At 54.7% G+C, this 11,348-nt stretch overlaps 1 protein-coding gene across 1 annotated transcript; it reads left to right on the forward strand.

Moving 5' to 3' along the window:
- The first annotated feature begins 8,623 nt into the window (after positions 1-8,623).
- Positions 8,624-10,223, forward strand: TEX22 (testis expressed 22). Its single transcript, XM_024758083.1, has 4 exons — positions 8,624-8,677; positions 9,522-9,635; positions 9,830-9,958; positions 10,044-10,223. The coding sequence occupies exons 1-4, from the start codon at positions 8,624-8,626 to the stop codon at positions 10,221-10,223; spliced, it is 477 nt and encodes a 158-aa protein (XP_024613851.1).
- The last annotated feature ends 1,125 nt before the right edge of the window (positions 10,224-11,348 follow it).

The following is an 11,348-nucleotide window of genomic DNA, read 5'->3' on the forward strand; positions in this document are numbered from 1 at the left end:
CCCTCACTGGGGGTGGAGAGAGGAGCCTTGCACGAGACCATATCAATACGTTTTATTTCTTGGGGGAAAAGATCGGAAGCAAGTATGGCATTGTTCATTTTGGGTAGTGGATTCCTGGGTTTTTTCATGTATTTTCTTTTGCGTTTTTCTCTCGTGGTTACCATTAGTTTTAAGCTAAACTGTGCCTAAGGCCGGGCTAAGGTGGGCCAGCCCTTCCACGGAGGGGGCCTTGTGTGCAGGCCCGGGGGCTGGCTGCAGGGACTCCTCCGTGGTGGGCACAGCCCTCCCCTTGCCTGGGGTGACCCAGGAGTGCCCCAAACACAGCTGAGGCCAGTGGGACCCGAGCCCCCAGGGCCAGCGCCCACAGGCGGCGGGAGGCCTTCGCCGTGGGGTCTCGCCACGTGAGGAGCAAAGCAAGGACCCCGAACGGTGATGATCGGAATCCGTGTTACAGATTGATCTTTGAAAACCTGAAGAGACTGATAACAAAGGAAATTCTAAAGTGGGCCTGGATCTGCCCTAAGGAAGGATTTGTGGGTGGGCATCCCCAAGCAACTAAGAAACGAGTCCTCCCCGTCGACGAGGTTCACGCTGCCCAGGGCATCCCCCTGACACCAGTGCTGCGTGGGGAGGAGGGAAAGAGAAAAGGAACGGAGGGGTGCGCCATCTAACTGAAGCACAGGTCGAAAAGTCCTGAACGTGCAGGAGGTTAATCGAACCAAGCAGCAAACTGCACGACCACGAAGGGTCGCCCCGTCCAGGACAGCAGGGCCTCTGCTCCTCACAGCTCTGTCCCCAGCGCCAGGAGGGTGCACGGCACGTCGGATGAACATACATTGAGGGGACGTCCCTGGTGGCGCAGTGGTTAAGAATCCGCCTGCCGACGCAGGGGACACGGGCTCGAGCCCTGGTCCGGGAAGATCCCACATGCCGCAGAGCAACTAAGCCCGTGAGCCACAACTACTGAGACCTCGTGCCACAACTACTGAAGCCTGCGCGCCTAGAGCCCGTGCTCCGCACCAAGAGAAGCCACCGCAGTGAGAAGCCTGCGCACCGCAACGAAGACACAAGGCAGCCAAAAATAAATAAATAATAAAATTAAAAAAATAAAAACCAAAAGCTGTTGATTCTTAACAAGGTAGGAAGAAATGGACACTTCTGTAACATGGCGAAGGGGAGCATCAAGAGCGCACAGTGGATGTGTTTCCTGAGGCGTCAAGCAGCAGGCAGGGCATAGCCATGACGATGAGACAGCGCGTGGAGCCTGCTCAGAGTCAGGAGAATGAAATGAGCCACGCATACCTGGAGCAGTCACCGTGTGTAGCCAGCATACTGTCTACCTAGAAAATCCACGCAGGACAATGAAAAGACCACTAATGAAAGAGGAAGGTTGGATATATGATCACCATTCAAAACTTAATAGTTTCCAGTGCACTAAAAATAACCAACCAGGAAATGTAGTAGCAAAAAGGATCCATTCACTTTAGCAACAGGGACTACGATGTCCTAGAAATAACTGTCTCGTCTGATGCCTATGTGAAGAACACTATAAAATGTGACAAATGGCAGAGAATTCCTAAGGGGAAAGTTGTATCATATTATCGGGTGGGAAGATTTAGTGTTTTAAACCTGCCGGATTTTCCCAAAATAAATAATTCACAGCAATCCTAATTAGAAAAAAAAAATGTTTTTCATGAGTCTCGAAAATGTTATCTTAAAGGTACACAGCGTTTCTGGTAGTGTATTAGTTATCTGTGAGTGCGTAACAAAAGTCTCCAGATTTCAGCAGCTCAGAACGATAATAAATATTTTTGTCCCAGTTTCTATAGGTCAGGAGTTTGGGAGCCGCTTAGCTGTGTGGCTCTGGCTCGGGGTCTCTCGTGAGGTTATTCCAAGACGCCAGTCAGAGCTGCAGTCATCCGGAAGCTTGAAGAAGGCTGGAGATCGTGGTCCCCTCGAGTGGCTGGCGAGTCAGTGTTCTAGATCCCCGGCACTGGTTAAGAAGCCGGTGGAGATGGTTGTCAACCTCAGGCTCAGGTGGGCTTGGTGGGTTTTGATTACACCACAAGACTAGGAAGAGAACCGCCTCTGAACAAGCGGAGGGGGAGTGGGCTAGAAACAGCACCTGATCGAGCCAGAAGAGGAAGACAGAGAAAGACCCTAAAATAGGCAAGACCAGCAAAGCAGGAGACGCGGCAGAAGGGGAATTAGCACTGTCGGTTAACTCGGGTTAAAGGCAGCTGTTGTCAGAGTGGGTTGCAAACCACACAGCCCCTCGACACGCACGTGGAAGGGTGCGGAGAGAAGGGTGGAATATTCCCACAAGTGGGAGGGGGCACACCGTCAACAGCCTGGCATTAGTTCAGCGGTGCTCAGCTGCCGCCAGCGTCCCGTGGGCTCTGGGGTCAGGGCGGGTGGACGCCCCTCCACACACAGAAAGGCGGCCTGGTGGGCGCCCTCCAGGGAGTGGAGCAGCAGGCGGGGCGCCCCTGCAGTGAGGGCAAAAGAAGACAGCGCATTACTGCAGAGTGACAGCATAACTTGAAAAACTAGAGATCTTTTCATTTTTTACTTGCCAAAGAAGCCATGCAAGAGTTGTTTGTTTGTTTGTTTGTTTGTTTAAATTTTTATTTATTTAGTCTGCGCCGGGTCTTAGTTGTGGCACTCGGGATCTTCGTTGCGGCACGCGGGATCATTAGTTGCGGCATGTGGGATCTAGTTCCCTGACCAGGGATTGAACCCAGGCCCCCTGCGCTGGGAGTGTAGAGTCTCACCCAGTGGACCGCCAGGGAAGTCCCCAGGCAAGAGTTTGAAAAAAGAAGAGCAGGGCCTCCCTTGCCTGCTCTGAGCAGTGCATGTTGTGTGGCACTGGGGCAGAAGCTGGCGAGGAGACTTATGACCTGCACAAACAGTCCAGAAATGGACCCTGGTTTAAATCTGGGAATTTAATTTCCGAGATTCTGCAGAGCAGTGGGAAACAGACTTCTCAATGAATGGTGTTGGGGTGATTGGCTACCCATTTAGAAGATCGTAAAGTAGATCCCCACCACTCATCTCACACACACACACACACACGCACGTGCGCGCGCGCACGCGCTAAACATTAAAACCAAACCACAGAAGCACAGGGAGAATGTAGCAGTGTTTAGAATCCGAGTGGGAAATGCCCATTTTAGGCCAAATCCATAAAGGAAAATCCTGAAAAATCTGACTGCTGTTTTTAAAGGCTAGTACAATCAAAGACACAAAAGTGTTACAGGACACTCTGGAAGAAAATACGTCTAATATATTAGAACATACAAATGTTCACCAACCGGAATCTGTGAAGAGATGCTTAATAGCAAAGAGAAAACAGTTTTTAAAACTGAGCAGAAAAGTGTGTCAAGTCTATGGACTTATAGTTCATAAAGGAGAAACGAAATGGGTGCTAAATGTGAAAAGATTGGCCAAAATGACAAAGAGAGACCCGGGCTGTTTGGCGGGGCTAACGGCGGACTTGGAGGGCTCACGCCAGGGAGTGCTCCCCGGGGCTTCCACTGCCAGTGTCCTCGTCCTCACGGTGAGACACAGCGCACCCCGCCTCCGCAGGAGACCCTCCAACACTAGCAGATGGAGAAAATGAGGTCCAAAGAATGGAGTGATTTGTGAAGGAATTGAGTCAATGCTGTATGTGGAAGTCAACAAAAACTGATCAACGTAGTGCGATATTTGAAGACTCAGTGATATTTGGAAATTTCTGGCAAGGTTTCCGAAGCACTTCTTTTTCCATCCAAGATAAAGCCTCTTAGCCAGGCCAAAACATTAAACTTTGCTTGATGCAAAATCATTTGCTGGAGAGAAAGCGACACAGGGAAATTGATTGCATTTTGTGTAAACTAATTACCTTAACGTAGCATCTCCTGTATGCAGTGTTCACTTGGAAACAGAAATGGCTGTCAGAATGGCTCTGCCTCGGTTTGTTAGCGTCGGCTTGACCCAACTTAGTATTTGCCACATGCGGAAACTAGTGTCCAACAAAGACTGGCATCCGTCTGGGGCACTGGGCTTGCATCTCAGCCCACCTCTGCTTTGCTTCACTGAACAGATTTAGGTGGCTGGGTCATGACTGTGTTCTGCTTTAGATCAATGACATTTCTGGACACAGAGAAAGCATGAATTAATTAAAGTTTCTAGGTAGCTAGTATGGGCTAGGAGTTCTGCTAGGTGACTGGGTTAAAATGTACCTCTGTTCCCAGGACGTCCTCAGCCTGGTTAGGGAGGCAGGCACAGTTACAATTAAGGCAGTGAGTGCTGCAGTACACACATACAAAGGGGATGGGATAGTGGGGCTATCTGGTAGAGCCTAGCAGCAGAGAGGAGAGCAAAGATGTGCTTCCAGAGTCTTAAAGGATGAGTAGAAGTTAGCCTGATGAGGGCCCAAGAGAGGAGGACGTGGTAAGTGGGCAAAGAACTCCAGGGAGAGTGAACAGAGCCAGTGAATGGTTTTGAACAAGGAAGTGATTGGTGCTCCAGGAAGATTGTTTGTTTTCAATATCTGTAACTCTGTTTCTGTTTTGTAAATAAGTTCATTTATATGGTTAGCAAAGGGGAAACGTGTTGGCGGGAGGGATAAGTCAGGAGCTTGGGGTGAACGTACACACACTACTATATACAAGGTAGATAACGATCAAGGACCTGCTGTAGAGCACAGGGAACTCTACTCGATATCCTGTGATGACCTATGTGAGAAAGGATGAACATATGCGTGGCTGCCTCGCTTTGCTGTGCACCTGGAACTAACACAACATTGTAAATCAAGCATGCTCTAGTAAAACTAAAATTAAAAAGGGAAAAAACGTGATAAAGACAGATCTGTGTGGAGTTGGGGAGGACACAAGGGAAGCAGTAGCTCTGTTTTACTGGCTTTGCAAAGAACCGGTTTGTGATCATTGCCCACTGTTTTTCCACTTTAATTTATTCACCAGCCTTTCCTGATTCTGTCTTTAAACTTTCCGTGAACTGCTTTTGTTGTTGTTTTCCTAGCTCCTTGCATTGTTTGCTTTGTGCCTCGTTCCAGGGCTGTTTTCTAATTTTCCAGCGTTTAAAGCTATCGCGTGTCTTCAGAGGGCGGCTTTGGCCACCCTCTTGGCTGGTGGGAGTCCTCCCTGGCCCCTCCGGGGACTGGGTTTCCCTTCCACTCCCCCATCTGCGCCCACAGGAGCACCTTGTTCTGGTTTCCAGTCGGGCCCACGGGGGAGTCTGTTCTGCCCGTGGCCTGGAGCCCAGCCGGTGTGCACGATGGTTCCTCTTGCTGGTGAGAACGTGGGTCCCCTGTGCGCGCTCTCTGTTAGGTCACTCTACTTAATTGCTTCAATCTGTTTGTAAAATTTTGTGCCAGTTTTATTACCACTTGCGGGCACATAATTGGGAACAGCAGCCCTGCCTGGCCCCGCGGGTCATGGCTCAGCTGCCCGCATCTGCCGGCTCCCCCCACAGGGACCGCGGGCCGCACCTGCCCCGAAGACACCTCCCCCTCCCCGGACCCGGAGTCGGCTCATCCTTTTACCTCAATCTGCTGCGAATGTCTGCTCCCCAGTGACCCCCTGGAAGCCTGCCGACAGCTGAATGTGGGGAAGTTTCCCTCAAAGTGACGAGGTTACCCTTCTCCCACCGCTTCTCTTTTTCCCTGGAGGTAATAATCGCGCCCTCCTGCCCCTTCTTCTTCATTTTCTGTGCACTGATTATCGATTCTTTCCCAAACTTTCCAGGGGAACTGTGACACTCGGCTCACAAACGACCCGACCCCTCAGGTCTGGGGGTTCCACCGCCCCTGCCCCCGTGCCACCCTGTGCCTGCCTCATCCAGGGACCCTCCCTGCCGCTCCTGGTTGGGACCCCAGTTCCTGGGCCCTGAGCGTCCCTCCCGCCGGCTCCCCCCTTGTCTGCTGGAGCCCCTCATCTCGCAGCTCCTCAGAAGGCCCTGAAGATACTCAATTTCCTGAGACTTTAAAGTTCTGAACATGTCTTTATTCTGCCTGCACACTTGAGCGATACTTTGGTTGGGTGAAAATTCTTGGTGGCAAATAATTTTCTTTCAGGATTTTAGGCCGTTGTTGCATTGCTTCCACCTTGCAGTGGGGCTGCTTGGTGCCCTGGGCCCTGCGGACTTCTCCTCCTTGGCACGTGCCCTGCTTTTTAGTCTCTGGCAGTCAGGCTGTTTCTTCTCCTGCCCTGGTTCTGAAATATCACCACACTGTCCTCTGGTGCCAGTCTGTTCCCCTTCTCGGTCCTGTGTGAGCCCCTTCAACCTGGAGCCTTGTTCCCTTCGTGGCGTGTGTGCGCGTGTGTGTGTTCATCTTCTCTGCTCTGTCTCTTTCCGGAAACTCTGTAGTTGGATGTTGGCCCGTGCGATTGACTCTCTTTCTGGAAACTCTGTAGTTGGATGTTGGGCCCGTGCGATTGACTCTCTTTCCGGAAGCTCTGTAGTTGGATGTTGGCCCGTGCGATTGACTCTCTTTCTGGAAACTCTGTTAGTTGGATGTTGGCCCGTGCGATTGACTCTCTTTCTGGAAACTCTGTTAGTTGGATGTTGGCCCGTGCGATTGACTCTCTTTCTGGAAACTCTGTTAGTTGGATGTTGGCCCGTGCGATTGACTCTCTTTCTGGAAACTCTGTTAGTTGGATGTTGGCCCGTGCGATTGACTCTCTTTCTGGAAACTCTGTTAGTTGGATGTTGGCCCGTGCGATTGACTCTCTTTCTGGAAACTCTGTAGTTGGATGTTGGGCCCGTGCGATTGACTCTCTTTCCGGAAGCTCTGTAGTTGGATGTTGGCCCGTGCGATTGACTCTCTTTCTGGAAACTCTGTTAGTTGGATGTGGGCCCGTGCGATTGACTCTCTTTCTGGAAACTCTGTTAGTTGGATGTTGGCCCATGCGATTGACTCTCTTTCTGGAAACTCTGTTAGTTGGATGTGGGCCCGTGTGATTGACTTTCCCATTTTCTCATACTTTGTTACCTTGCCTTTTTGGGCTTTGCTGCCCGTCCTTCTATTATTAGCATTTGCTGTAATGATGCCCTGTGACAAACAACTCCAAAATTTCCATGATTCACAACAGCAAACTTTTGTTTTTCTGTTCGCAGGTTGTGTGTCTTCCATGCCGCTTACCCTCAGAGGTCTTCCCAGGGAAGCCTGTGCTCGGGTGGACACAGAATCTCAGGAGGCCCACTCAGACTACACTGGGAATGCATGTGCTCTGTCAGCATCCCGTGGACCTGCCCAGCATCAGTGAGGCAGGAAAATATACTCTAGTGGGAACCGGCGTGACGTCACATGTTAAAGGGGAGGTGCTGGATTCGATTACAGGAAGGGAGTGACGAACTAGGGTCAACAGCCTACCCCAGCGCCTGCTATAGAAGTTTAAATTCTGACGTCACATTTTTAACTCGAAAGAGCTCATCCCCGTTCTCTGAACAGCCCTTCTTCACGTCATCCTCTTCTTGTTTCATAGGTACACTGGATCCCCCCGTTCTCCGAACAGCCCTTCTTCACGTCATCCTCTTCTTGTTTCATAGGTACACTGGATCCCCCCGTTCTCCGAACAGCCCTTCTTCACGTCATCCTCTTCTTGTTTCATAGGTACATTGGATCCCCCCATTCTCCGAACAGCCCTTCTTCACGTCATCCTCTTGTTTCATAGGCACATTGGATCCCCCTGTTCTCTGAACAGCCCTTCTTCACATCATCCTCTTCTTGTTTCATAGGTACATTGGATCCCCGAGAACAACAGTTACAGGGGGAGGTGGCCGGCTTCCTTCCGCTCCCTGTAACAGCCCCCTGTCCTCTGAGTTCCTTCTGCCCAGGTTGGTGGTTTGGCCTCTGTGTTTCACACTGGAGACGTTCTCAGGTTGGGGGCGGGGCCGCTCTTGGTCTACACTGAAGAGTGGGGCACGCAGGGCTGGCTGAAGGCTCCGTGTGCCGGGGCCGCCTCACCAGCGGTCACGCTCTTTGTGGGGCGATCGGGCAGGTTTGGGCTGCTCCGCATTGGGCACCCCCCTCTCTTGGTGTCTGTAGGCCTCTTCTCTGGGGCTGGCCTTTCTCCCCAGAAAGGACCCCTCCCCTCTCCTGCGCAGAAGGGGAGCTTAGCCAGGCTGCCACCGTTCTTCGTGCAGAGTGGGAAGAGGGGCTGGGGGCTTCACTTTCTTTGTCTTAAACAACAGAAATGTACTGTCTCGCAGTCTGGAGGCAAGAAGTTCAAAATCAAAGTGTCAGCAGGGCTGGTTCCCTCTGAGGGCTGCGAGGGAAGGGTCTCTTCCAGGCCTCTCTCCTTGACTTGTAGACAGCCATCTTCTCACATCATCTTCCTTCTGTGCATGTTTCTGGGTCCAAGTATCCACTTTTTTTTGGGGGGGGGGCATCCTAGCCATTTTGAAGTGTACGGTTCAGTAGTGTTAAGTATATTTGCATCGTTGTGAACCCATCTCCAGAACTTTTCCAGCTTGCAAACCCGAAGCAGCACCTCGCCCTCGCCCAGCCCTGGCAGCCATCAGTCCGTGTTCTGACTCTACGGATCTGATGACCCTAGGTAACTCGTATGAGTGGGCTACAACAGCGGTCCCCAACCTTTTTGGTGCAGGTACCGGTTTCATGGAAGACAATTTCTCCACCGACGGGGGGGCCGTGGGGGGCATGGTTCAGGCAGTAATGAGAGCGATGGGGAGGGGCGGATGAAGCTCCACTCGCTCGCCTCCTGCTGTGCAGCCTGTGGCGGGGGTGGGGGGAGCCGGGGATCCCTGGACTAAACAATATTTGTGTTTTCTGTGACTGGCTCGTTTCACTACACGTACTGCAGCCTGTGCCAGAACGTCCTTCCTTTTTAAGGCTGGATAATATTCCATTGTGTGGACGGACCACATCAGGCTTATTCATTCACCCGTTGATGGACGTTTGGGTCGCAGCCACTTTTCGGCTACGGTGCATAATGTGCTGTGAGCGTGAGTACAGAAATATCTCTCTGAGACTTGCTTTCAGTTCCTTTGGATGTATACCCAGAAGTGGGATTGTTGGATCATATGGTAGTTCTATTTTTAATTTTTTGAGGAATGGAGACTGAGTTTGTCTTAATCCTCTCTTTATTTTTAGCATGGCACCCTTCCCTGCCCCCCATGGCACTCCAGAGGGTGACCTCCTGGCTTCCCCCAGGGAGGCAATGGGATGGCTCCCTGGCTGGGCAGAGCAGGAGAGGCTCTGAGGGTCTTTCACGGACAGCCCGCCTGGGAAGTTCTCCCTGGGGGGAGGGTTCCTGCAGGGGTGCAGCGCACTTCTGGTCTTTCCCAGTTAGTAACCGCTTTCCAGCCTCTGCCGACAGCCCTCTAACACCCGTGCCTCACTGCCTGTTCCTGTGTCCCTATGGACACCTGCGCGATATTTTCCACCCTACGCCTCTTTATGGTCATTTTAGAGGGGCCTGGGGAGGAGGTTGACCTTTGGGTCCGCCTTTCTTGAGGCGGCCGCAGTCTGGCGGCCTGTTCTGGGGCCTCCCCAGAGTGTGGGCCAGCTCTGCCCGGCCAGGACCGGGCAGCAGCCGGAGGGCCACGACCTCCGCGGTAATGGCCCCCAGCATCCAGGGGGCCGACCCGTGCATGGGAAGGCAGGCCAGGTGCCGGCCGGGGTGCCCAGGGGCCGAGCCGCCGGGCACGGCCACGGAAGGCCCCAGGACCAGAGGCTGAGGACCTGCCTGCCCGCCGGCACTGGGGAGGCTGAGCACACAGCACTTTGGAAGCGTCCCCCTCCGCGAGGCGGGTGCGGGACCCCCAGGCGCGGCCGGCGCGGACCCCTGCCCTGTCCCCGCAGGTGTGCGAGCCGCAGGGGAGCAGGCCCCCGAGCCGCCGCTGGAACGTCAGCATAGACGAGCGCTGGAGGCTGGCCGTGCTGGGTGGCGGCGAGAGGCCGGGCCTCGCCGGGGCGACCCTCTCCTACAGGGTGCGCGGGGCGGGGTGCGCCGAGGGTTCGGTCATGCCCCGCCCCGCCCTGTTCGCCCCGCCCCCTGACCCCGCCGTCCACGCAGGACCTCGCGCAGATCGTGGCCCAGCTGGTGTCCCAGGACGAGGACAAGGACGTGCTCTTCCCCCATCCACCGAGGTCCGCCGAGTCCAGCAGCGCCTTCCAAGCTTTCCTGGTCTGGAGCGCGCCTTTCTGGCACAACGTGACTCTGGAGGCCCAGGCCTCGAGGTCGCCGCCCTCCTAATAGACGACTCAGCCCTGCGTGTCTGTCTTCGGTGCCTTTCCTGTGGGTTCTGGGGAGGCGGCCTGCCAGGTCTGGGGCGCACGGCCCCTGCGCCCTCCCCAGTGCCCTCCCCAGTGCCCACCAGACAGTCATGACCAGCCCAGGGATGAGAAAACAGGCCTGGGAGGACGTCTGGCTGCCCTCTCCTCAGAACACTCACCCCTGAGGCCTTGGAGACCACCTCCAGTTGGGGTGACTTGCCCCAGCCCAATCTCCAAGAGGCCACCTGGCGGGGCCTGAGGGACAGAGCAGAGTGGCCCTCCAAGATGGCCCTCTGGGCTGCCAGGAAAGGCTGCCCACGCCCCCCAGGGGCCGTCACCCGGGGGACAGGCCACTGTGGGCGGCCTGGGAGGGGTGTGAGGCCTTGGCAGTCCCCCCTTCGGGGCCTGGTTCATGGATAGCCCCTTAGCTGGCCTGGGTGGAAGGGGTCTGGGCTGGGGAGCCTAGCCCCTTGGGGAGCTGGGTGCCTGCCTGCAGGGGGCAGCGAGGTGGGACCAGCGATCTTCCGGGAGCGGGGAGGTTCTGGTCATGAACTGCTTGGTACTGGTGCCCGCCCAGCCCAGGAGCACTGCCTCTCCAGGAGGCCCCCAGGGGCACGTGTAACTCGGGGGTGATGCCGTGATGGGGAGAAGCCCAGAGCCTGCGGGAGCCAAGGAGGTTCCCAACACAGAGGGAGGCTTCCTGGAGGAGGTGATGCCACCCGTCTCCGCACAGGGAGCTTGTAGCGGAACAGGGCCTGAGAAGGCAGGGTGGGGCAGCTGCGAGGAGCTGACCCTGGCCTGCCACGGTGTCTGCCTGTGCCCCGAGGTTGAGGGGTGGGTAGGAGAAGGGGAAGAAGGGAGGTGATGATAGGCTCCCAGCCCGTGGGGGGCGGGGTGGAAGGAGGGCAGCAGGTGCGGTGCCATCCCCTGGACTTGGTGACTGACACTCAGGGGCTGACTGGGGGCAGTGTGTGTGGGTGGCCGTGAGGGAGGGGGGCTTTGGGCAGGATGAGGTAATCAACCCCCACCCCCAGGCCCAGGGTGAGGGCAATGCCCGGGTTTCTGTCTCCCTCCCAGAGCCAGCTGCTGAGGTGCTGCGACCCCA

The sequence above is a fragment of the Neophocaena asiaeorientalis genome, unplaced genomic scaffold (assembly GCF_003031525.2).
Source record: "Neophocaena asiaeorientalis asiaeorientalis breed wild unplaced genomic scaffold, Neophocaena_asiaeorientalis_V1.1 scaffold476, whole genome shotgun sequence".
Lineage (NCBI taxonomy): Eukaryota > Metazoa > Chordata > Mammalia > Artiodactyla > Phocoenidae > Neophocaena > Neophocaena asiaeorientalis.

Coding starts and splice junctions, on each gene's coding strand:
- TEX22 (XM_024758083.1), top strand. CDS start 8,624: ATGGAAGACAATTTCTCCACCGACGGGGGGGCCGTGGGGGGCATGGTT. Junction 8,678..9,521: donor TGGGGGGCATGGTTCAGGCA/GTAATGAGAGCG, acceptor GGGCCTCCCCAG/AGTGTGGGCCAGCTCTGCCC. Junction 9,636..9,829: donor TGCATGGGAAGGCAGGCCAG/GTGCCGGCCGGG, acceptor CTGTCCCCGCAG/GTGTGCGAGCCGCAGGGGAG.